Raw genomic sequence first — 27995 nt, 5'->3', positions numbered from 1 at the left:
ATCCTAGACAGTTCAAATCTATGTTATCATTCTGGGTTCCAAGTTTTATATTTTTCAAGTTGTTCTTGTACCATTCCCTCATAACGTACTCTAGTGCACAGTTAAAAGGAAGCAGTGACAATCCGTCACCCTGTCAAACCAGATTTTACAAAGAATGGTTCAGAAAGTTCTCCTCTGAACTTAATTTTAGAAATTGTAATAGTTAGAGTAAGTTCAATAAATTTGATAAGCTTTGGGTGAAGTCTGAAATGTCTTAAATTTGTTAATAATGATGGTCTGTGGATGGAGTCGTAAGCTTTCTAGAAATCTATAAACGTTATTGAAAGGGGCTTGTTTCATTTTGTAATATGCCATGACCATCTTCAAAGTTATTATTTGCTCAGAGCAGCTTCTCCAAGGTCTGAAGCCTCTCTGGTATTTACCTAACTCTTGATCTAGTTATTCTTTAATACAATTATTTATTGAAAGTAAATGAATATTTATATAAATGTAACATAGAGCAGAATGGTAAGAAATAATGTAAGTGCCATAGAAAATTTTTCTATAGCTGCTCTCCCTACGACAAAATGTAGTGCACAAACAGACAGAGAATGATCCTGGAAATTTACTTCCTAAGATCTCTCAATTAATCTTACGAAACAATTCTTCTAATGGTACATACTGAAATACAGCAACTTATTTTCCTAAATATCAATGTCTATTTATTTAAACAGATCTCGATATGTTACCATACCTTACAATACTCAAACTGTGCATCATATCTCCAATTAGAATCATTGATCATTTTATCAAAGAAATTGTTACAACCACTCCTTGAACTGTGCCACAAAATTCCTAATGGATAAAATATTATGTAGTATCTCAGACTTTTAAAATAAAATAATTAAAATGAATATTTTGAAGCATATAAAAAAGTATGATATTGTTGATATCATTTTACAATTTCACAAATAAAATTTCAAAGCTATTCTCAATTTGAAATCTACTTTGTCGTAGTTTACTACTTAGTTTAGAAGACAGAATATTCTAATATAACCTTTAAAATTTCCTTCAGTTTACCTATTAGAAGATAAAGAAATATAATAAACTGGAAATTAACATTAAGTTCTTTTCTGAGTTGAACAGTGTTGTTGTTTTATGTACTTTACATACAGGTTGCTGACATTTTGAATACATTGCAGTATTCTTCGTCAAGGCGTGCAACTGATGTACCCCTACATGACCCGAGGTAATTAGTCTGCCCAGGCAGTTAAAATCAACTATGAAGGTGGTCACTGTGCCTCACCTTATGCATCTCCCTTCACCCTGGCTTCCACAAGCCCTGGGGGGTCATCTTGAAACATTGAGAACATATCTTTCACTAGATGGTCAGTTGGGAGTTCCAGGTGCTGTTATGTACCTTGAAGGTTCATCCTGGATTTTCATGGTCTGACCTGCATATTGGTAATTTGTAATATAATAGGCATCCAACAATTGCTGATTTGGAGGCCTTTCTCTAAATTCATATTCTTTGAGTATTTCTTCATTTCTATAGCCTCTCAGATTTTTCCTTTTAGATTTTGGGACAAAGCTTCTAAAATCTTGGCTCTGAATGAATGAAATTTTGTGGTTTATTTTTCAAGAATGCTTAGATACAACTGAAATTTCTGGATCATGGTTCTTGGTGTGACGGACATGTTCTTTAAGTCTGGTAGAAATCAAATACTTAGTTTTGCCTACGTTACAGATACTGCAGCTGCATTCAATATGGTAAGACATGTGATTGGTTACAGGTAATGAGCTCAATTTCTTGTGTGACTAATGGTCTTGATATCTGCTGATATCTATTTGCTTGATATCTCACCAATCTTGTCAGTAATGTTTCTGATATATGAAGTATCACTGTCTTAGGGAGGGTTGGTTCTCTTCCCCACCTCCCCACTATGTTCTCATCCATAATGGCCTTCTTTTACATTATTCTACTTTTGTAACTCATTGAAAGTTGTGAGTCTGTTATTTTTTTTTTTTGCTAGGGGCTTTACGTCGCACCGACACAGATAGGTCTTATGGCGACGATGGGATGGGAAAGGGCTAGGAGTTGGAAGGAAGCGGCCGTGGCCTTAATTAAGGTACAGCCCCAGCATTTGCCTGGTGTGAAAATGGGAAACCACGGAAAACCATCTTCAGGGCTGCCGATAGTGGGATTCGAACCTACTATCTCCCGGATGCAAGCTCACAGCCGCGCGCCTCTACGCGCACGGCCAACTCGCCCGGTTTTTTTTTTTTTTTTTAGTGCCATAATTCTTCATATTCAAAGTATGCCCGTACTACTAAGCATCTGTTGCTAACAGAAGTATTTCCGCTACTAGACCAGAATCTACCCGAACACCTGTTTACACTAATCAAAGAATGTCTTGAAGCCACCTATTTCAATGGGGAATTCTACGAACAGACAGGAGGTGTCAGAATGGAATCGCCACTCTCTCCAGTAATTGCAAATATGTAAATGGAATATGTGAAACCAAAAGCCTTAGCCATATCGACCCTGAAACTGAAATGCTTTCTTTGCTACGTAGATGACACAGTTGCCATCTTGGCTATAGGAGTAATAACCTTCAGTTTTTATTGGACCATCTTAATTACATTGATAGGAATATTCAGTTCAGTCAAACGGAACTTATAAATAATAAAAAATAAATGAAAAAATATGAATAATAAAACCCCCATGGGACTTCAAGCCATGCAGTAGAGAGAGAGAACGAACTCACCAATTAATAGAGCAGTAGTGACATCCAATGTTGAAGACTTCAAAGAAGAGAAAAAATACCTCACCAGAACCTTTAAAAGTGATGGGTGCTCGTTACAGAACATTCAATGAGTTTTTAGCAAAATAAAACAATGTAAAGGAAAGTCCACTCTGGGCCAAAGACACAATAGAATTACAGATCCCTGGAGTCTACCACATTGAATACAGATGTAGTATCTGCTACGTACGTGAAACAAATCAACTGATTTCTACCAGACTTGGAGAACATATCAGCCATATCAAAAACCAAGACAAAGACATTTCAGCTGTAGCTAAGCATTCCTGACAAATAAACCATAAAACTGTACAGTATTTGATAAAAGTAATATTTCAGCAGCTGCACCCTGGAATCTCAAAAGGAAAATCTGAGAGATTACAGAAATTAAGACATAATCAATATGAATTTAGAATAAGGCTATAAAATCAGCAATTGTACACAAATTATTAATATATAGGTCAGATCAGGAAAATACAGAGTGAATCCTCAAGTTACCCAACAGATCTGAGAAATCCCAGCTGACTGTCGAGAGAGAGGAATATTCCAGATTATTCAAGATGCACCCCCAGGACTTGCAGAAGCTGTAGGAAGGGAGGAGAGACTACATCAGGTGAGGTACAGCAACATCTTTGTAGTTGATTTTAACTGCCAGAGGAGACTTATTACCTCAGATTGAGTACAGGGGTACAAGGGTGCCCATGCCTGGGGGCAAGGGGGACACCCCCCTCCCCTAGCTCTCAGGGAAAGGAAAAAATCTAATGTAGTCAGGTGTTTTTCTTTCAAGGAAATGATTTAAAAGTCGGTATTATGTAGAAGTGGTAGGGGATACCATGGGTGGCATTCTACCGTGGAATACAAGTCACAATTCATATTCCAGAATATTAAAAATACTACGTATCCCTAGGTCTAGGCATACCCCCTAACAAACTATCCTATTGGTGCACATGCAGGGGTACATCAGTTGCCTTACAAAGAATACTGCAAAGTATTCAAAATATTGTCCACCTGTACATAAAGTAGATAAAACAACAATATCATTCAACCTGGAAGAATAACTTCAGAGTAATTTAACAGACCATGGAAACTTCACATCTAAGAAACATGAAAATGTTATAAGTTTGCAGCTCTGTCACTATTCTTTTCTTTTATACCAGAATTCTTGATATTCAGATCCTAAGCAAGTGAGCCTGGTTAGAAAGTAATTATTAGGCCTACAGGTTGATTTAAATTCTTCTCTTGACCTCAAAAATTATGAAATAAGGAAAGCTGATTTTGTGCATTCATTAGAAATGAGCAGTAAAAAAAAAAGCATGGCCACTGTAACATATATTCAATTACAGCAGCTAAAATATCTATCTATCCATCCATCCATTTAATGTTTGAAAGGAGTGTTACGGATTGATTGATTGATTGATTGATTGATTAATTAATTAATTAATTAATTTAAATTTCTTTATGCCATTGAAGATCGCCATAAGACAAAGAATACCATTTGTAATGAGAAGGAAGTTACAAGTAGAGAAAGGATTTTTAGGCATTGATAGAATTCAAACCTATTTAAGCAAGTCACAAGTATCATTTACCTCACACAATGATTTTGCAGTGAGATTTGCATAAATATTAGGGATATGGACTATCAGAATCCCTAAAATTTATGCAACTTATCTACATGACTGAAGAGTGGGCTAGATTATACTTGAGACTTGCTTAAATATGTGTGCATTATAAACTGTTCGTGTATAAAATTCCTCTCCCTCGTTATAACATAGCTTAAATTGTAGTTTTGATATCTGTATATAGTTATTTATTATAAAGAATTTAAATGACTCCGCAGAATTTGTAAGGAACTTTACAATGAAGGGCCCTTCCATGGTATAAATGTTAAGAAATTAACTTGCAGTAAATTTGTCTTCGGAATAGTCCTATGGCTGCTGGTCATTAAGCCAAAGACCAAGACTTTTTCCAAAGTATATTACTTTTTGAAGTATTCTGTTGTTGGTTCACCAATTATCACAAATCTAAGAAGGAATAGATAGCAGGTACAATCAAGAAGCCTAAGTTCAGTTATCTTAATACGATCAGACACTTTTAAGTCCTTTTGTGAAAGAGATCACTTTATTATGTTCGCTGGTAAACAATTGATTTTGTGGAGAGGTCTTGAATCTTTTTCTGTATCTTTACTCAGATCAGATGATGGGGTCCTAGTCAGTGCTTAGGTACAGAAAAATACCTCAATATTGAGACCTATTGCATACAGCTGGTGTGATAAATAGTAATGGTGTACTATTAGAATGATAGCAGCAGAGGAGATAAGAAATTCAAACCAAATTTCTCACCCTTGGATTACCCAATAGAGAAAGGGTGGCATCTAAGACATTTAGTCATACAAAATTAAATCATTACATACTGAATGAACACAGAGGGAAAGTTACTATATGTATATAAGAAAATATCCATCACTAATATGGGAGACAAATAGGAATGTTTCCCCACTGATGATAAAATTTAGCAATGTATTGTTCAAAATAATTTTTTACTTGCAAAGATACATAACTGTTTTCCTTATAATTTTTCTTTTCTTTATGAATAGAACAAATTATAAATTCTACCTTAATTTTCAATTGCTTTTAAACAGGTAATATCTGAAATGTATGCTCTCAGTAAGTTTAGACAGAGGATCTTGAGAAGAAAAGAATGTACTGGTAATCTCACTCCTCCATCTATTCCCAATAAAACTACAACAAGATATGTTTTTTGATGTATGGTATCCAGTTAGAAAATCTGTACAGTCCAAAATATGGTATATATTCAATTTTTCATTATAATAGTTTATATCAGAATCCTTCCAAAAGGCTATAGATATTCTAAATTGCATTGATCAACACATACATATCACAGTTAATGTTACATCCACCTTCTGACTTATTTTTTAAAAGAGAATAAGTATTCAGGTTCCCTTCAAGATAAACTACTGGGTACTGAAAACTGAAATCTACATAAATGGTGAAAAATAACAAAGTACATCTTCATAACATTTAAAACAGAACAGAGTATCAAATATATCAGAGTCTGTCTGCCATAAGAAGAGTTTATAACAGTAATCATACGAATCCAACAAAAGGCTCAACTAAAATGTAAAAAAAAATAAAAAAAATTATTGATTAAATTACTGGAAAAGTGTGTTAAAACTATTTTGTCAAGATACTTGTGTAAAATGTAGTGTAAGCATTTATGTATTCTGAAAAATATTTTGAGCATCATTGGTGTAGTAATATCAATTGGATGTGACACAGGAAAACATAATGGTCATGCTTACATACAAAAAGAACCTGTTTGCTCTGATAATGTTAGACAATGTTATAATATGATTTGCTGTTTGAGATTGTACAGATCCTCAAATAAAACTTGTAATGGATTGACTTAATCAAACATCAAGTTGTTTGTGCATATAAGTACAGTCATCCCTCGTTATACGCGTTCTCACTTTGTGCATTTTTGGTATAGCGTGATTAAAAAAAATATACATAATTATATTAAAAAAATTTAAAATATACGTTGTGGATTCACAATCATTCCATAGATGATTTCATGACTGAGTGTGCGGTGCTGCAAGGTACAGTGTAGTCAGTATCAACAAGAGCGCTGAGTAGCTGTGTTTCATTGTCTCAATGTTGACTGGCGGCATGTGATCAGCATTAAAGAGAGCACTGAGTTAGCATGCTGTGTTTTATTGTTTTTAAAAATGTTATGGAGAAAAGAGAAAGTGATCAAAATGCTTCCGAAAGCAAGAAGCCTAGGAAATCAATAACACTTGAAGAAAAGCTGGACATTATAAAATGATATGAATGCTATGAGTGCACTGTAGACATTGTCACAGCAACCCTGAGAACTATAGGAAATCAATCAGAAAAATTTAAGAAAGCTGCAGAAGTATGACCACAGAGACGACATCTAAGATAGCACAAATAAGGGCACCAAATATGGAGAAAATGGGACGAATATTACTGTCATTGGACCTTCAAGAGAACCAGAGATGGATAATCCAGACTCACCAGACCCAGTCATTTCATCATCAGACTGAAGACTCACAAAGTCATGTACGTACATAGAACTTCACACTGTACTAACAGCATGAATAAAAAACATGTACATGTTTAAAACTCATAGACTTTTTTTCTGCTTGAAATAGTCTCCTATCTACTATCTAACCCACATTATAATACATTCACTTTACACGTTTTCGTATTATGCAATGGTTACTTGGAACAAATTAATTGCGTAAAGCGAGGGATACCTATACTTATTTTAAGAATAGCATACAGAAAAAAAAAAAAAAAACAGGTTATTCTTCCAAAAATTTGGCCAACTGTTCACTAACATTTAAGGTAAATGACAGACCATAAAGTATAAAAAAGCATATTTTAAAGATAATTAAGGGATAATAATAATAATAATAATAATAATAATAATAATAATAATAATAATAATAATAATAATAATAATAATAATAATAATAATAATAATAATAATAATAATAATACCCTGAGAGGCTGGGCCACAAGATACTGACCCAGCAAGAAGAATGGAAAATACAACCTTAGTGTCTAATGGAGATAGTCAAAGAGAAGGAGTGGGTGTCAAAATGTGAGATATACAACACAGATCACTCTTTGGAAAGAAAATTGCACAAATGAGGGATGCATCCAAGAAGAAACTTGCCAAGCCATGAAACATCTTATTGGAAGATCAAGAGAGGTGAAGTCAAAGGCTTAAGGACATCTGGTTGATGTGTAAATAAAGAAAGGTAGACTGTGTAAATATAGCTGGTAGATATCTGTAATGATGAATGAATGAATGAAGAATGAGTGAAAATGAATTAAAACTGTACCAGAGGTATACCCACCCCATACATTTAAATGAAGTGCCTTGGAGAATGCCATCTAAAATCTAAAACTCGCAACAACTAGCACAAGAAGTTGGGACTTTTCTCTACAGATGTTGCTACCATAAAACTCATGTTATGTCCTCTGGTGTGAAGAGGAACTATTCAAATTGTAAAGTAATTTTGTATTTTAAGGTTTACTAAACTGAATTGGTTATTTTTGTTTTTGGTGTGTTAAAGTTTACAACACTGCTATATCTTCCTGCCAACTTAAGATGCTGGCCAATAGATAAAATTTTACATTTATTTTTCAGCCAATCGACATTGTCTGGTATTTATTTAATTAACAAATAAGAATTGCGAGTGTGTTGGGCCTTAGCACAGAGTTTTCTGGAACTTTCCCCTCCGGCATAAAAGCTGGCACATTTTCGGACCAGGTTGTCTTATCGATCATTCCAGTCTACAGAGCATGCGCTTATAAAGGAGGCAGGGGAGGGGGCTCCTCGTCCATTTCGAGAAGTCCACTAGCTCAAGGTAATGGCAGTCCTGGTTTAACTACGTGATAGTCTTTGAAAGGTAGTTCGAGGGGAAGGTTTCCAATCTTTAACAATGTAACTTTAATTTTTTAAAATATAAATTTCAAACAAGCCAAAGGAACTTAACCGAAATCAGGGAATAGAAAGTAAGCTACCCTCTCGTGTTCCCTATCAACTTGATTTTGAGATGACTATGATTTTGTAACCTTTTTCAATTTGTAATCTTTGTAACTTAAATATTCTCTCCATCTAGTCACCTCAGCAGTATAGGCTTAGCCTCTGTAACTTCGGGCCATAAGCCCAAATAGGGTTTTAAGATTTTCATTTCAATTTTCAAGGGGCGCAAGTGTCCGCCTCCACACCATTTTGATTTTTGGGCCAGTAACTTTAACCTGTTGTTTTTCACAAAGGCCTGGTAGAATGGGTACTCGATACCCCTGTTAAACTCTCATTCCTTTTATGTAAGGATGTTAGACTGTTGAGCATATAAGACAGTGAATACTGCTTGAAAATGTAAGTTGTGCCTTTGATAGGCCTGGACATTTCTGGAAATAGGTTCCTAAGTGTAAATTTTATAGAGCAAAGATGCTCTTACTAATGGTGTAAAAGAAATTGGGAGATCCGTCTCCTTGATTATTGATTGAATGGAGCAGTAATGCTCAAGTAACATTTGTAAATTGGGAGCTTTAGGCTCAGATTGTTAATTGGCAATTTGTTGAGTATTCTGATTTTTCCAAAATTGTACCTAAGCTAACGAGCTAGTTCTGTACCTGAATTGTTGTTTTATTAGCATAGTGTAAAATTTAAAATCTGAAAAGAAAGAAGAAGATAGCAAAGAAAGAAATATAGTTCTAATTTTAAAGTTTTAAATTAATCTTCTGATTGTCTTATATCGACCCATTCATGCCCACACCTTCTTTCACCTCTGTGATCCACACAAACAGAGTAACAAAAACATATAATAATAATAATAATAATAATAATAATAATAATAATAATAATAATAATAATAATAATAATAATAATAATAATAATATGATGGTACATATTTACTGATCCTTCAATTTTTATAGATTTCAAGAGACATCAAGGTGTCCAAATTTTGTCCCACAAAAATTCTTTAACATATTTTCAGATTCTGATGATAGAGTTTTAAACACTAATCAAATACCACCATTCTCAACAGGAATTGAATCCACTATCAATCAATCATTACTGATCTGCATTTAGGGCAGTTACCCAGGTGGCTGATTCCCTATCTGTTGTTTTCCTAACCTTTTCTTACATGATTGCGAAGAAATTGGAAATTTATTGAATAACTCAGCTTGCTTGTGTATCAAAAGGGGGCAGTGATCCTGGGTTAAAACATAGCCAGTAATTCCCAGGGAAGTACACTCAAGTGCAAGTGCACTCATTTGAAAACCTTGTTAAGAAAAGTTGCAGACCCCGGAATGGCAATCAGCGCAGTGACATTATGAGCCTGTTTGTTAGGAAAATGTGGTTTAACATGGAACAGAAATAACTGAAACTGAAGTCAAGTTGGAAATGTGATAAACAGAAAGTGTGCTAGGACATATAAAGCTAGGAAGTGTTATTCAGACAACAATTCTACAATATTCTATTTGCTATGACTTATCAGTGCGTTGTGCTGTCAGCCATATTTGTGAAGTTTGTGAAGAAGTGTTATTATATTTCATTGTGCCAGTAGTTACTAACTGTTGTAAGACTATCTTGGAAACAGAATGCCAATGACTAATTAACTGCATCACCAAGGTCAGTGGTATATTTGAAAATTCAGTAATGTATGGTTTATTATGGATTTCTTTTCCTATCACTGTTTTTCTATGTGGAAACTACAAATTCTAGGGTTTCCCTAATTTGCAAGAAAAAAAGCAAGATTAAAATCTGCAAACATTTTCTTTCATCATCTAGTAATAGTGACTAAATAATTATGATAATTAAATCTTACAAATCTTGCACATTTGGAAACTATGCAGACACATTCAGCCAAAACTCATGAGTAAGTCAGGAGAAAATTAAAAGCTGATACCAGATGGAGGTGAATATAATGACATGTAAAGTAATTTACATTACTCATGCCACTTATCCAGCCCACTGAATTGCACTGCAACATGAGTGAGCGAGCTAGCTCACAGTCAGTGCTGGTGCTGACAAGGCAAGTGTGCATCAGGATCAGAGACTCTGCAGGAGCACCAAGATTTTGATAAGCCTCATACTTAAACTCCAACTACTACAATATGAAGGAAAGGAGGAATCAGAAGTTATTGAAGAAAAAATGTTAAAATTAATCTAAAAGGGTTTTTCTTAACCTTGTCACTCCAGTGGACTGCTATAGCAGTTGGGAGAGAAACGTGTTAGATAGCCGGTGGACTGCTGTAGCAGTCATGTGTTATACAATTTTTCTGAGTTTTGCTATGGTAGTTTGCTGGAGAAGTTCAGCCTTCATGATATAAACTGGTTTTCTTGTAAGTCTATAGTTACTAGTAGAGTCACTAGATGTCAGGGGCAATCAATTAAGAGGTAAGGGTTCAAGTGGCATTTGTGCTCGTCCTTTGCTGCATAATTGTTGTTCACTGCCAATGTTTTAGCGATTCTATAGGTAGCTTCAATGCATTATGGTATCGTATATCATAAATGCATGAGAAACTGTATAACATGAATGAAACTTTTATCCTCATATCAGGTAGTGACTTTGAATGCTCTGTCCAAAGCCATGGATCTAAAAGAAGTATGGGAATTTTTGCATGAACAAAAGTGACTAATACATGAGAAAATATATTCACTCAACTGAACCATGTCACCTTGCTGTGGTGGGGAGGCTTGCATGTCACAATGAAGCAGATAGCTGATCCGCAGGTGCAACCATATCAAATGGGTATCTATTGAGAGTCCAGACTAATGAATGGTTCATCGAAAGGGGGATAGCAGCCTTTCAGAAGCTGCAAATGTGGCAGTCTGGATGATTGACTGATATGGCCTTGTAATAATACTCAACATGGCTTATCTGTGTTGATACTGCTACACGGCTGAAAGCAACAGGAAATTAACAACCATAAGTAACACTCGAGGACATGCAGCTCTCTTTGTATGAATGTGGTACTGATGATGGCTTCCTCCCAGGTAAAATAGTCCCCCATTCAGATCTCCAGGAGGGAACTACATGAGAGGGGGCGATCATCAGGAAGATCGATAACAACATTCTACGAGTCAGAGTGAGGAATGTTAGAAGTTTGAATCGTGGTGGTAGGTTAGAGAATCTGAAAAGGGAGATGGATAGATCAAAGTTAGATGTCGTTGGTTTAAATGAAGTACACCGGCAGGAAGAGCAAGATTTTTGGTCAGATGGCCATTATCAACACAAAATCAAACAGGGGAAATGCAGGAGTTGGTTTAATAATGAATAAGAAAATAGGCCAGTAGGTAAAGCTACTACGACCAGCATAGTGAAATGATTATTGTTGTCAAGATAGACACCAAACCAATGCCTACCACAATAGTGAAGGTGTATATGCCTACTAGTTCAGCAGACGAAGAAGAAATCAAAAGAATATAATATGAAGAGAGAGAAGATTCAATACAATATGTAAAAGGTGATGAGAATCTAATTGTGATGAGAGACTGGAATGCTGTGGAAGGCCAAGGAAGAGAAGGTAATACAGAAGGAGAATTTGGATTAGGACAAAGGAATGAAAAAAGAAGGCAGCTGGTTGAATTCTGCATCAATCATAATTTAGTTTGTGCTAATACGTGGATCAAACACCACAATCAATGGCTGTATATGTTGACGAGACCTGGAGACACTGGAAGGTATCAAATAGACTTCATTATGATTAGGCAGAGATTCAGAAACTAGGTGTTGGATTGAAAAACTTTTGCAGGAGGAGCAGATGTGGACTCTGACCACAACTTGTTGGTAATGAAATGCTATTTGAAGTTAAAGATATTGAAGAAAGAAAGGAATGCAAGGAGATGGGATCTAGACAAGTTGAAAGAAAAGAGTGTGAGGGACTGTTTCAAGGAACATGTTACACAGGGACTAAATGAAAAGGCTGAAGGAAACACAATAGAGGAAGAATGGACAGTCATAAAGTATGAGGTCTCTAGGGCTCCTGAAGAAATGTTAGGAAGAAAGGAAAGATCAACTAAGAATCAATGGATAACTAAGGATATACTAGACCTGATTGATGAACAACGAAAGTACAAGAATACAAAAAATGAAGAGAACAGAAAGGAGCGATTATAGAATGTACGGGATAGAAAGTGCAGGTCAGCTAAGGAAGAAGGCTGAAGGAGAAATGCACGGTTGTATGGTCCTAGAAAAGTAATCAAGGGACTCTTTGGATAAAGGAAAACTAGATTTCAGAACAACCTAAAAATTGTAAACTGAGATGAATAGAACATTTGTCTCTTCCTCCACATAATGATGTTAGGAAATGTTTGGATTGGCTGATTTCCCCCTCTCCTTCTCTATTGCAGTAAGAGACTAGCTGAAATGTCTTTGTCTTGGTTCTTGATATGTTCTCTAAGTCTAGTAGAAATCAGTTGCTTTGTTTCATTTACGTAGCAGATACCACATCTGCATTCAATATGGTAGACTCCAGGGGCCTGTAATTCTATTGTGTCTTTGACCTAGAGTGGACTCTCCTTTAGATTGTTATATTTTCCTAAAAACTCATTTAGCTTGGATTCTGGTGAGGTGTTTTGTTTTTTTCCTTTGAGGTCTTCAGCATTGGATATCACTACTGCTCTATAAATTGGCAAGTTCAGAATAGCTTGTTTTTGTGATGGATGGTGGTAATAAGAGGCATACTGATGTCTATCTGTGTTTGTGGGTCAACTATATATTGCGTGGCTCAGAGTCCCATGGGGGTTCCGTTTGACTAGGGCATCCAGAAATGGTAACTTTCCCTCCACTTTGATTTCTGTGGTGAACTGAATATTCCTGTCAATGCAGTTAAGACGGTTTGTTAAAGCTAAAAGACTAGTTGATTATGCCAATTGTCAGCAACCATTACTTTTAGTTTTGCTTGACATGTCATGATATGTGCATGCCTTATAACCCTCTGATAAGTTCTTCAGTCTGCCAAAACTAACTTCGGGTAAGTAAATTTATAAATTACCTAAAAGAGAAAACATATGGTAACAATACTACACCTGCAATTTGTTTCTTTTACAGGTGAGTATCTTCTCTTCAGTAATGTTAACTTACATTATCACAGCAAGTTATTGCTGCTCTTGTTAATAATAACATGTAGGCAATATATATATATGCACTGTTACATGCAACCAAATTCTCTGAATGTAAGTATGGCCACTTATTGACAAACTCAATACACATAGCTCACATGCTTAATAACTAAGTAGTTCATCCCATACAAAGAGTACAAGTCTTTGAAAGCAGCCATGTTGTGAAATTCTTTTTTTAAAGAGATTTTATAATACCCATAGTCTTATCACCAGGAGGAATTGTATAGAGTAAAAAGGATATCTTATTCATAATAAAGAAGAGACAGTCTTTGAAATTAATTGTAATTGTGAAAGTGGACAACAGTTCTTATTCATCTAGCAGCTCAAGTTTTATTTGTACTCCCATAGTGGAAGTGAGACAGCTTTTATTATTATTAGAAGAAGAAGAAGGATTAATCATAACAGTCTAAACTGTAAGTTTCTAAATATAATATGTGTTTTTTTTATCAAGTTGTCAATGATTTTTAAGGAATTATTTTTGCTGAGGAATAGAATGGACTATTCTCTTGAAATATGTATGAATAGTAAAATGTAATAAACAAAGTGTTTTCTTTAAAGAGAGTATAGTATTGATAACCCGGTCTAGGAAGCCAAGAATAACGGCCGAGAGGATTCGTCGTGCAGACCACATGACACCTCGTAATCTGCAGGCCTTCGGGCTGCGCAGCGGTCGCTTGGCAGGCCAAGGCCCTTCGAGGGCTGTAGTGCCATGGAGTTTGGTTTGGTTTATAGTATTGACAAGGCAGACTCCTATGAAAGTCCTGATTTTTCAGTGTAATGAAATTAATGGTAAGAGTTAATACAGACCATAAGTGAACAAAAATGATGAAATTAATAAATTAATTTCTTAACGTCATGCAACAGAGGAAAAGACAAGCATTCTCTCCATCTCTGCTTACAATTTTGAGGTTGCTTTGAAATATTAAAATCCAACAGGGTCAATGAAAGAGCAATTAATGTAATGGCAATAAATATATGTTACGGTCTCATAGTAGTCTTTGTCCTGTTACTACACAATATAATTGGCAACCTGAAATTGTGGCTTGCATTACATGCCTTTTAAATCCAACTTCTTCTGAGTTACAGGGGTTGATAGCGGTGGCAAAGCGTGATCATTTTTGTAGGTTAGGCTGAGATTTAACGAATCTTGAAAGTAACAGACGTGCTCAATTCATAAAAAAAAAAAAATCACAGCCTTCTACTACAAAGGCCATGTTCCATAACCCATTAGAGGTCAAAACATCCTTCCCTTTGAGAGGTACACATGTTTCTCACAAGAGGTATGGAAAAAATAAAAATAAGATAATTATCTTAACTAAATCGCATCCCCCCCCCATGGCACTACAGCCCTTGAAGGCCTGCAGATTACAAGGTGTCATGTGGTCAGCACGATGAATCCTCTTGGCCGTTATTCTTGGCTTTCTAGACTGGGGCCGCTATCTCACTCTCAGATAGCTCCTCAATTCTAATCACGTAGGCTGAGTGGACCTTGAACCAGTCCTCAGGTCCAAGTAAAAATCCCTGACCTGGCTGGGAATCGAACCCGGGGCCTCTGAGTGAGAGGCAGACGCGCTACCTCTACACCACAGGGCTGGCTAATCGTATTTTTCACTTCACATTAATAAGAGAGCAGAAATGTTATTTCAAATTAATATAAAGGAACCTTCACAGCTCTGTAAGTGTGCATGTAAGTACATTAGTGAGTCCTTATAAAGTATTATACATTTTATTGCTATGCCTATTATGTTTGACAATCGTCTGAAGTTAAAAAGCCATATTTTAAGACTAGTAAATAAGCGCACATTATTGAAGGATCTCCCGATTGACGGTGTGAACACGATGGAACTTTTTTAAATATATTGGCCCAACACTGTGTTATGTACAGCTCTTAGAACTAAACCTTTCTCAAGGCTGCAATATTTCACTTGATAAGCATTGTAGAATGATTCATGGTTAAACCATATCATAAAACAATGCTATCTTGTATTAAACATCATTGAAAACCCTGTATCTCTTATTTTTCATTATACTGTACTGTTTTAGTTCTCCCAAACACCCCTAGATTGTAGCAGTTACTAACAATCGGGTCAGTGGACAATCAGCGTTGTGGGTTTTTCCCACTATGACAACCAGTAGCTCCTTGGGTAAGCCCAAACGCACATGTTTACGAGATACAACTCCCTCTTCACTTCGCCCATCAAGTAGCTGCTACTGCCTGTGCGTAAAGCGGCTGAGTTGAGCTGAGCAGCTATTGGTTGTCAGCACAGACATGTGCTAGGCAGCATGAGTTCAAATATATAATATTTGAAATATCAATAGAAATAGACTAATAAGAGCAGAAGAATACTGATTTGAGGATTTAAGGGTAGGTTCAGCCTCAGAGCCTTAAGGGGCGTCTCGTCCTGGTTGATAGTTCAAATCAGACTGTATGCCAATGAGTGCATGCATGAGGCTGATCTCCACACCAGAAGGCCTATTAAACATTTTGCATTGCATCAAAAGAACTCATTGAAGGAAATGGGCTCTAGCGCATAAACATTGAACCATTCAAGAATGAAGGAATGTGACGTTCAGTAATGAGACCAGATTAGTTTTGAGAGTTGACACCAGATGTACAAGAGCATAAGGATCTTCATCCATTGGCTAGCAGAAGTTTCATGTTCTGTGGTGGACAAATCATATCTCTAATTGGCCCCTGATACATTCAAAAAATTCTAGACACTATTGTTAGGTCCTACAGACTTCACATTGGGGGTTACTTCCTTCTAGAAGTTATGGATTAACCTGTACAGTCTGCATACATGCAATTATGCACATGTGAGACATGTTCAAAATAGTAATTTCATGGTGTCTAATAACACCTGCTACTCTTTGGAAGTTCACCAATGCTGCCACAGAGAAGTAGAACCATTTACAACAAGAGCAACTAGATGACCTAACAAAGAAAATGTCTAATAGTTTGGAAGAATTCATTTGTGCACCTGGAGGACATACCTATTACCAAAGCAATCCATTTATTATTCCTTCACCAAACTGGATCAAGCAACCCTTAAGATTAAAGACTGGCTTTGATAAAGTTTTGCAATTACTTGTTTGATTACCATCTAACAGGTTTTTACTTTGAAGAGAAGCAACAGAGTGTTTGTTCTAATTTTGAGAGTCATTCATGAATGATGAACTGACAATTATGTTTCTTTTGTTGAATACTACAATGCAAACATGAACTGGTAGAACATAAAGTATCAATAAAATAAAATGTATGGTGCATCAAAATTTTGCTAAGGTATATTTCTCCAGTTAGTTGAATTAGCTAGTTATATAACATACAAGCAATTACAATAAACATAACAGCAATAAGCAGGCATATTGTATTCCTATGATTTTCCACACTGGCTTCTAGCTAACATCAACTAATTATTACAATTTTGAAAATAAAATAAAATTGAAAAGCTCAATGTACTTAAGCTCAAAACAAAACCTATGCTCATTATACAATATCCTCAAATGTATACAAAGAGGGGTGTATGTAGCAAAACATGTCTGCATAGTTTTAATTGAAATACTGTGTTACATCAATATGCTCATCATTGCAATATACAATTCTGATATAAAAGTAAGGTTGTCAGATTAGACTTCAAAAAATTAAAAATACTTCCAATTAAAAAAAACAGAGAATATGTTTTCTAAAGTAGTTAACACCACTGTATGGGGAAGACTGACATTCACCTTACAGCTAGAGAAAACCTTGGAAATAACTCTTCTATAGTTGGTCCAAGTAGGAAATAAACCCATACCCATGAATAGTCTTGAAGAAGAAGAATAGCTCTAACTATAAGTAAAGCACTTCATTCTATTAGAAATGGAATAATATGCCTTAAATTAGTACATTACATAGGAACGAAAAACAACTTTCATCAACATTAAACGTTTAGTTCTGTCACAACTTATTTTACAGAAGAAACTTTGAAAACATGAAAGGATTTGTCTGTTTTGTTTGTTTGGGAACTTGATTCTAGGTTGTTTCTGCTCCATACTAGTGTAAACAATCCATTTTTCAACTATAGTCATCACTTGTTTCAAAAAAACATTCCATTTCTAAGCGTTTTAGGAGCATATCATAAATGAAATAGCAGTGCTGCCATTTTTCTCTGAAAGTTTGAGGTACCCGAACATCATAACAAGAAGTATATCCAAGCCCAATTAAATGTCCAAGAACAGCACTATTGCAAATTTTTTGGAATTATTTAGAATTTTGAGTATTTAATTTTTGGTTAGCCTCAGTATAACTACATGTCATCAACTGTTGAATATCTTCCTAAGCATACAAGCATCTAATAATGGAGGCAATGGTAAATAAGAACTAAGAATTCTTCGTCGTAGTTATCTCACAGTCTCCAAGTCAACTAGGAGGTTGGTGCTGCCGAATGGAATGTCGGAGACTTGCTTCTTCAGCAGAGTTATCCACTGTTCTGCTGTGAGTTAGGTCAGGTGGCAGATTCCCTATCAATTGCTTACCTAGCACTTTCATGAAACTTTTCAAAGAATCTGGAAATTTATTGAACATTTCCCTTGATAAATTATTCCAGTGTCTTACTCCTCATCCTATAATTGAATATTTGCCCCAATGATATGATGGCCATCTCTTCATAACTGATCGCTGGCTCTTCTACTTGTGGTGCAGCTCTAGTCACCTCATCCTCATCTCCCTTTGTAGCATAGTCTCTTGAAATAGGTCAAACTCAATAGGTCAGGTGGCAGATTCCCTATCAATTGCTTACCTAGCACTTTCATGATGATGATGATGCTTGTTGTTTAAAGGGGCCTAACATCGAAGGTCATCCTAGCACTTTCATAAACCTTTAAAAGAATCTGGAAATTTATTGAATCTCTTACTCCTCATCCTATAATTGAATATTTGCCCCAATTTATCCTTCTGAATTACACATTTATCTTCTTTTATCTTTCCTACTTTATAAAGCTTATTTGTCTACTAATGTAATTCCACACCATGTCTCCAATGACAGCTCAGAACATACCAGCATAAACCCTTCCACATTACACTCATCTACAGTTTGTCCCTTCTTTCTTGCTCAACACTTGGTCCATATGTCTACGACCTTCAGTTCCATCCATCATTCAAATTGTATAATAGTGTTTACCATTTGTTCTGTCAATTGTACTTGGTAACCATTTATTTTCTCTTCTGTAATTGCAGAAATATATGGAACGTCCTACTTCAAAACACCTCAGCTTTCAATTTGTCCTTTCATTTGCTGATATCTACTCCACCACATCAGCAGCTGTTGTCAAATCAGGTGAAGTTTCTCCAACATCGTCCTCAAACAACGGCCAATTAGCATTTCAGCAGGCAAAAGACCAGTTGATGCACACAGTGTAGTTCTCAGGGCCAGCAATATATTTGCCAGTCCACATTTCCAATTAGATGATTTGATAATTTTTATATAGCTCTTCACTGTTTGGATCATTCTTTCCACTAGACCATTATTTGCTAGGTGATATGGAGCAGTATAACAATATTTTATTCCCTGCTTCTCAAGGAATGTTTGTAATTCCTGTGATTTAAATGCTGTACTGTTAGCTAACACTGAAACATCAGGAACTCCATGAGCGGAAAATGCATTTCTATTACCGCTATTACAGAAGCTATAAAAATCTCGAAGATCAAAAAGATATGCACAATTGTTGGTCCACCGAATCTCTAATCTGGACCATGACTTTGACATTTCTGCCTAAGGAATAGCCTTGGTCTATGGAGATTCATTCCATCCTTCCATTCACTGTGGACAATTTCCTATCATAAACTCAATATCTTGATCCATACCAGTCCACCAAATGTAACTAGGTACGATGGCTTTGATTTTAAGGATTCCTTGCTGAACCTTATGAAAATGTTGAAATACTTAGTTCTGTATTTCTTCAGAATTACACCTCAATCACCCCATCCTCAATGAATTGATACAGCTGCCTGTTCAGTGCTACATGTTTTGATGACTGACTGACAGGCAGATCCTCAACCATTCCAAGAAGTCCAGTAACTCTAGTAACTCCAGTAGCTTCCAACAGCAAGACACCTGCTGTTTTGGGGTGAGCTTCCCCTAGATCCAGCAATGGTAATCTCCTAAAAGTATTCATTGTTTGATGTTCTTCCAGGAATATACCCCAACTGATGGTCATAGTCACCTAAAGTGAAATTCCAGCATAGAATTTTGGGAGACATTTGTTCATCCATCAAAGTCTATAAGCAAACTGGACCATGACCTTTGACATTCTTGTCCAAGGAATAACCTTGATCTTTGGAGATTTGTTCCATCCTTCCACGCACTATGGACAATTCCAATCATTAACTCAACATCTTGATTCACACCAGGACACCAAATGTAACTATGTGCGATGGCTTTGGTTTTAGAGATTTTTTGGTGAACCTTATGAAGAAGTTGAAGTACTTAAGTTCTATTTTATTTCTGTTCTGTTCTGCTTCTCTTTTGTAGCAAACCTAGCAGTGATATATGATCTGTCATAATAGTCATAAAACATAGTCAAATATAGCGTTGATGAAATTTATTCATACAGAACCTAATTGCTACTGCTTCTCTATCGAATTGTGAATAGTTTTGAACACATGGTTGCAATGTTCATGCATCTACTGCTATTATCATCAATTTGTTTTGACGGACTGAAGAACCAAACCTAACCTAACAGCTGTAATTGCTACATATTCCTATTTCTCCATTCCTTTTCAAGACTGGTACAATTGGTGTGGTCCAATAAGATAGTTCTGTAGTTACCAACATTTTTTCTGCACAATCTTCTGTAAGGTTACTTCTACTTTAGACTGAATAGCAAATGGCTATTAGTCTGGTGATCTCTGTGAATATGACAAGTATAGGTTTCCTCCTTGTCTAGAGAGAATATTTTCTAATAACTTCACCTGAGTTGAAATATCACTGAACTGATTCAAATTATTTTTGGAAACTGTAATATTGAAAGAGTCAAACCAATTGCAGCCCAGCAGCCTAGGCCTATCTTTTTCCATGACTAGTAGTGGTAACTTTGCAATCATTTCCTTGAAACTAACCACATCACAAACATCTAAGATCTCTAAGTTTTCCTTTGATCTTGTCTTGAGATCAACAATGGATAGATTTCAGAACTTTCTTCCCATTCCATATGCTCTGAAATTATGTTCTTCCTATTACCGAGTGTCCAGCCCCTAAACCAATTTCCATTTCTATCCAGTGCCCATCCAACTACAACCTCCTCTTATTCGAGTTTTGAAATGATTATATATTGAAAAGATAAGTAACATTTTCTGCATCCATCCACTCTTTAGTAATGTGACATGCCTTTGTATTTCAGATGAAGGAAGTAACCTTATCAAATGATACTTCCTACTTTCAATGTTTTTCTATGTCAGACATACTCTTTTTTGACCTGATTTTGTTACAGTATCTGCAAACTGTTTTTTACTACACATTGCAATAGGATGATTATTTTCACACAGAAAATATGATCTATGCTCGTTTAATGGTTCAGACTATTTGTTGCCTTTTAATTCAACTTCAAAACAGGGGTATACTTATCTGTTAACTCCATTTTTTCGAGACAGATTCATCCACCACAGCTTCCTTATAAATCATTTTGTATGTTAAGTGAGAGTCTGCAGGAGACGGCATTGGAGCTGTTTGCACACACACTGCCATATTTCTTCAATATTGCAGAACTCACAATGTTTGCTTAATCACTATAACTCTGCAAAGTAATCTGCTAATGATTCATTGCATAACTGATCATGTCTATTAAATTTAAATGTTTGCACATACTTGCTCAGTCCCTGGTTGTAATAATTTGACAACAAAGCAAGTGCATTACTGCATAGTAATCACTTACCTTAATAAGAGCTGCTAATGAGCAAAGTGTTGCACATGTGATTTTACCTCAGATGAGGAAAGAATTGCTTTCTTCTTTACCTTGGAAGTAATACCATTTGCTTCAAAAAGTAGGAATCTAGTTGTTCTGTATACATCTGGATGTGGCTGGAATGAATTCACTAAATGAACCAACTGCACCAGTAATAACCTACCTCTGAGACCCACTTATGCTTTCACGATTAGATTCAGTCATCTTTATTACAACCTTGTATCCTCATCACCACTGTTATAAGTTAGCACTTTTATTACAAAAATAATGGAAATACAATTGAGTGTGAGTTGTAGACAAGCATAGAAACTTCTATAACAACTTGTTTCCATACATATATCTCACTGCCACAGTCATGGTCGTCTAGAACATTGGTGCCTGCTAAGGCTCGTATGATCATCTCTAACACTGCCCTGTAATGGATATAAATAAAGAGTGAACAGCCCAGACCTACCCGTGTTAGAACGTCTCCAGAGGAATGAAAACCATTCAATGTGGGTCACTGGGGTCTGGAGCGAAGTTGTCATCTAGTACTTCCCAGAGGTGATCAATAGGGTTAAGGTTGGGGCTTTGGCTGGCCAGTCCTTTTCAAGGAACCTTTTGTCCACATATGACTCACAAACAGACCATATGGTATAGTGTGATTCACCACTCCAAATCATATGTCTCCAGTCATCCATGAACTTGTGACAGCACTCTTCACACTACAAATGCAGCACTTAGCATTCCTTGGCAAAATGTGTGTTTTATGGATGGATGCTCGAACCTTCAATCTCAGTCCTCGAATCTCCAAGCACATAGTTATGGTGCTAATTGCACAATGAGTGGCACTGTGAAATTCGTGGGTGATGGTAACACATGCCATGCAATTTTCCTGTACCACCTTCTCCAATGCTTGACAGTCCCTGTCAGTTAACATACATGGCCTAAGCCATGGATTTGTTGCAGTTGTGTGTTTCTATATTCACTTCACAATCACAACCCTAACAATTGTTTTGGACAACTTGAGAAGGATGAAAATGGCCCTGATTGACTGCTTACAATGTTGCAAACAATAACCATCTCACATTCGAAGTTACTAAACTCACTTGCTCCAACCATTATATGGGTATCTTGCAGCACCAAACAACACTGAGCGCTCAGCCACTATTTGCAGCAGTAGCAGAGGTTGTAGTAACGTCTAGGCTACAGTTTACAGTACAGAGAGGTGTCTGGATAATTTTGATCAGAATGTATATACTTGCCAAGAAATCTCAGAACAATTTTATCAATCCAATACAGAGGCCTCGCCTGCTACTTTCAGGCAACATTGCCATCGATATATACTAGGTAAGAGATGAAGTTCTGGCTTGATATTGAAACTGTGAGGTGGTTAAGAATAGGTTGCATAACTATCATTAGTTACCATTTTTATTACTATTATATTCCTTCAAATGAAAACAGTATGGAAAATTCTAATTCAAGTATGCTTCTTAATAATTCAGGTTCAGTTGAATCATCACATTCCAGTGCAATAATGCTGCTTATGTTGAATATGAGAGCATTTCAAAAGCATATCCTATCTCTTGGAAATTATGCAATATGAAATTTTACCTCCCTTCTACTTAGTCGTAGCTCCTCCCTTCCATCAAAGTCACTAAAATGAGAATTATAATGCACTATGATTCAGGAGTGCAGGAGGGAGAGACATTGAGATGGCAAAATAAAACTGATGTAAAGAAATACCGTATGTGACAATTTTAACAATGAAAATCCTAATTACAGTATCATAATATTTCTAAAAGCAATGAAGCTGCAGGATTGGTAGTTCTTTAGCTTACACACATTGACTCAGTCAATTTGGGCAGAAGAAATTGAGCAGCTCTATCAGAGAGAGAATATACCATTCTCATGGTTAACGTGAGGGAGTAGCAACTATTTATTTTTGAAGTACAATTTAAAAGCATTTTTCTGGAGAAAATGAGAGATTTAAACACTATAAATCAGTAATGTTTATATTTGCTTCATCATTCCAAAAGGAATATCTCCCATATGCCATATTATTTTGTTATATACTGGTGCTAAATCCATTATGAAAGATTATTAAATAACAATTACCCAATGACTACAGTCAAATTCATTACAGTAAAATTTTAAAACAAAATGAATATACTCATCTGGAAATGTTGCATATTGGAGAATAGAATTGAGTTAAAGGCACTGTGTTGTTGAAAAGAAGGCACCCAACACGTTTTAAATTTAAAGGTATTTAACATATGATTCATGGACTTTCATTATTTCTGAGTTATTAATGAACAAAGTAATTAAAAACACAATATTTAAATTGTTTACATAGAGGGAATATAACTTTTGATTGGCAATGAAGTGTTAGGCCCTATAATTCTCCAACCGAGATGAATATGATGCAGCTTATGGCGACTTTGTCTTTGAATGTTGTCTATGCTGATTTGATAAAAAAATGTCTTGAGTTGTGGGAATGTAATATTATGTAACCTGATACAGTGTTAGAAGCATATTCAATGCAGAAAAAATGTACTTCCCTGTAATCCCACATCTGTTGATGCATATTGTTTTGAAGGTGAATGTTAACATTTCAACCAAAATTTTAAAAATAAAATAAAAACCAAAATCACTACATCCATACAAAAATAGGAACTACAAGAAAAAGAAGGATTTTCAAACCCCTCATGCTAGCATGAGTAGGTTATGACTGTGTGTTGGGACAAGCATACGTGCAACAGAAAAGGAGACGCATGTTTACATGCAACTCTTCTTAGGAGAAACAGACAGACAGACAGACAGTCAACAGGTACTTACTGGGTATCCCCGACACCAGTTTGAGAGGTCTTAATACCCGAATGGCTCTCAAAGTGCGGAGATCCATGTCCACATTATTGAAAGGGATGAGTGTTATGAACCTGTGGAAGCAATTACTTGCTATCACTACAAAACAAACTACTAACAACACTAAATCTAATTTAAAGAAAAAAATGAAATCATTGAAATAAAAAAATATCTAAATTAGATCTAGATTATAAATACTAGGCTATATCTATGTTACTAAACTAGACAAAACTAGGCAAGGTATTCTACTATTAACACTTCATTCATGGCTGCCAACTCCGAACCTAAAATTGGTGTTTCAAAGCCAAACCCAACTGATAAGCTAGAAGTACTTTCTTTCTATTTTTTTTTTGACTAGGATAGAAAGAGTTTTATGTCAACATTATTTTCATTTAATTCTGATTAAAAGTTTAAAAAAAAAAACTTAGCAATCATGACATCCAGTAAAATATTTTTGAAAACATTACCAGATTGTATTCCTTATTGATAACATTAAAACATTACAGACAGTGAGTTTGACATTGAATGGTTCACTACACCTAGAGGACTATACTAGAGACACTGCTTGCCATCATGCCTCCGAAACAATACAAATGTAAATAGCAACTCCTGAAAAGAGTAAGAATAAACTAATCATTAATCATTACACTAAGATAAAACTCATCTAACAAACATTTAGAAGTTGATATCAAATTCCATGGTCCAGCAATAAGTTTAAAAGGTTTGCTTCCAAAGTACTGCTGCTTTATTTTGTGTAAAATAATAAATTCACAATTCTATGCAGGCAACTAACTAGAAAGTCAGACCATAGAAATACACGGTGTGTGGAAATGGATGGAGCTATAACACCAGGCTAGAAGCCAGTCTAGGGACCAAACAATACCAAACATCAGCAGACTACCAGCAAAATATGCTGCTCTTATTATCTAAGGAAACATTAAAAAATGAACTACAAATATAAAGGTTTTAAAATGAAATATGTCAGAGTACAGTAGTTAAGTGTTCAACAGTGTGTTCTTTGACAAAAATTTAGTGTACACAGCATGGATTCTTTTTCTTACTTTAAAAATTTTTTTCTGTTTTTTCCCATCTTCAGTTTTTTAGAACATATCAACCTATTTAACACTGTTTACATAAATAGCTCTTCCCATTTATCTTCTGATTTAATGTTACATACTAACTGGTTTATAAATTGAGATGTAGGAGTTACGAGTAATTAAATCAAGTATGAAGCAATAAGAAGTTTAGAAATGTCATAAGAGAGGCACAATAGAGCTAAAAAAAATGATCTCATTAAAAGCACGAGTTTTATAAATAAAGTGGGATAGGAGATTTCAACAAATTTCATACTAAAGTTCATATCCTACACACAAATACATCACTGACTGCAATGTTTAGAAACACATTTAAGTATGATGTTTCATTCAAGGAAAACGTGCTAGTGAAAGTTTTGGGGATGTTGTAATGAAATTAAGTACAAAGAATTTTGTACTGTCAGTTGACTTTATAAATTGTCAATCTTCCATTTGGAGCATTAAAGAAAAGTTGCCTAATTTTTCATAGGGAAATTGAAGTGTGCAAGATGATGTGAAGACTTTAACGTGAAAACAAATCAGAGAAAGAGGACAGAAAATTCATGAATAATTCTATTCTTCAAAGGAACAACACAAAGTTTGACAAACACTAATTATCATCATACTGTCAGCTTCTACTACTATAGTAGCACAGAGACATAACTGATTCTTAACTGAGCATCATTTTGTTTATACTCAGTGACCCAGGCAGTGATATCTGAGTAGAAGACCAGTCTATAAAAGATAGTGGAACCATCTCTTCTCCTATGTAATAGTTAACAGGAACAATCAACTAGTTAGTAGTTGGTCATCTCTCAAATATACATACTAAGGATATTTTGTATAGTTTTTAAAGCAAAAAAGATCATAACTACAAGGTTTGGACTGAACTTTTTACAGGAACTCAGGAAAGAGGGATATCTGACTCACCTTAAGTACCAGGGAATAGTATTCACTGTTGCATTTGTACTGTATTCCACAACATTTTCCAAATGGCTGCCAACTTTGAAACCATTATAAAAAAATAAAAATAAAAAAATAAAAAAAATTTGAGTGCACTTTATAGCCATTCTCATTTAGTACATACAATATAACACCGTGGTTAGCCGGTTCAAGTCCCGTTGGTGGAAAAAAAATTCACCATCAGAATGTTGGCCAGGAGGGAAGGAGAGATAATGGTAGATAATTTCTAATCACTAGATTGCATGCCAAAAGCCTGGATTCAGTTCCAAATCTCTCCAGAGTGGTTATATGGAGAGAGGGCATATGATGCTGTCAATGGTGATTTATCTGTCGGATGGAGACATTAAGCCTTTAGTATAGTCCTTGCTACTATAGGACAGGAGTAGGCTATGTGCTGGCACCAGGTTTCACCCTCTCCCTTCCTACTATCATATATCATGTCATTCATTTAATCTCATTAACTCACTTCATATCTGACCCCATAGAGAAACGTTGCAAGGGTTGGACATGTCCCGAGGTTGTGCACTTCTTTTCAGGCAGACATCCAACAGAGATGAGCTGCATGTACCATATTAATGACATACAAGCCCTCCTGACATTCTTAAATTTCTGAAAGTACTGGGAATCGAACACGAGCCTCCAATCGTGGCAGCTAATATTGTTAACCACTACACTACGGAGGCAGATGACTTTTAGGTTAAAACTTAGGTTAAAACTTTTTTTTTAATCTTTCAATGACAAGTCTGCAATAAATTATATTTCAAATGGACATGTTTAAAGAACCTAAGATGCTTTTTATGATGATAGAGCCTAATTTTGCCTATTTACATTTTCTCAATAAGATTTATAATCTAAATTACAGAATTTATTTTTCCTGTATTCTGTTACATTTCAATTAGGATTCTACACACCCGCCATATTCAGCAGTCTAGTCAGGGATTACTTTACTGCTTTACTTTACAGCATTCAATATACTGTGACACCCCCAAACAAGGGCCATAAACAGCATTTTTGGAAAACGAGAAAGCTACCACACCTTTGGTGTGTTACTTTGTTAACATCATCTGAGTTTCTGAAGTGTGAAGTATGGTGTGCAAGCAGATGAACTGCACAATGCTGAAAATTAAGACTTCAAAGGCTTCTCTGATACATCAATGGTTAGATGTAAGAGAAGGCCATCTGGCCTTCATCTCGCCAGGATAATCAAATCAAATCGAATTGAATTGAATCGAATTGAATCAAATCAAATTGAATCAAATCAAATAAAATCAATCAATGTCTGCATGAATTTCTGGACTTACTGTATGTCAAATGGACAGACAATATATTGCCAAGTTTATAGCAAACAAGTGAGTGCACCGAAATAAATCACGTTTCTATAAAAGTTGGTTTACAACTCAAAAGTTAAATAAATACGCCAACTTATTTTTCGTTCTTTGCAGGGTTATAAAAAATAACTTTCTTCTTTAAGCTGTAAACTAGCTTCTTAGTAGGAAGGCATACTGGGTAGACAGCAGTGTTTCTTGAGATTTAAATTTGCATTTCTAAAATTTTATTGGATATCTGAAGTTTTTATTCAAAAAAACAATTTTAGATTTATGTCAAATTATTTAAAATATGAAGCTCTGTTAATTAATTTTCTTTGAGTAGGTATATCCAGTGACAAAAAATCTCACTTAACATGTGCAAGGAACTATATGTCAGGAAA

General features: G+C 35.5%; 1 protein-coding gene across 1 annotated transcript in view; it reads right to left on the bottom strand.

The window, feature by feature from the left end:
• The window catches only part of cac (cacophony), a 778098-nt gene that overhangs the window by 655677 nt on the left and 94426 nt on the right, over positions 1-27995 (bottom strand). The window contains 1 exon segment of the mRNA XM_068225468.1: positions 24225-24325. Within this exon segment, the coding sequence (XP_068081569.1) occupies positions 24225-24325 (101 nt within the window).

This window comes from Anabrus simplex, chromosome 1 (assembly GCF_040414725.1).
Source record: "Anabrus simplex isolate iqAnaSimp1 chromosome 1, ASM4041472v1, whole genome shotgun sequence".
Taxonomy (NCBI): domain Eukaryota; kingdom Metazoa; phylum Arthropoda; class Insecta; order Orthoptera; family Tettigoniidae; genus Anabrus; species Anabrus simplex.
The sequence above is the reverse complement of the archived record's forward strand: the minus strand, read 5'-3'. Positions and strand labels throughout refer to the sequence as shown.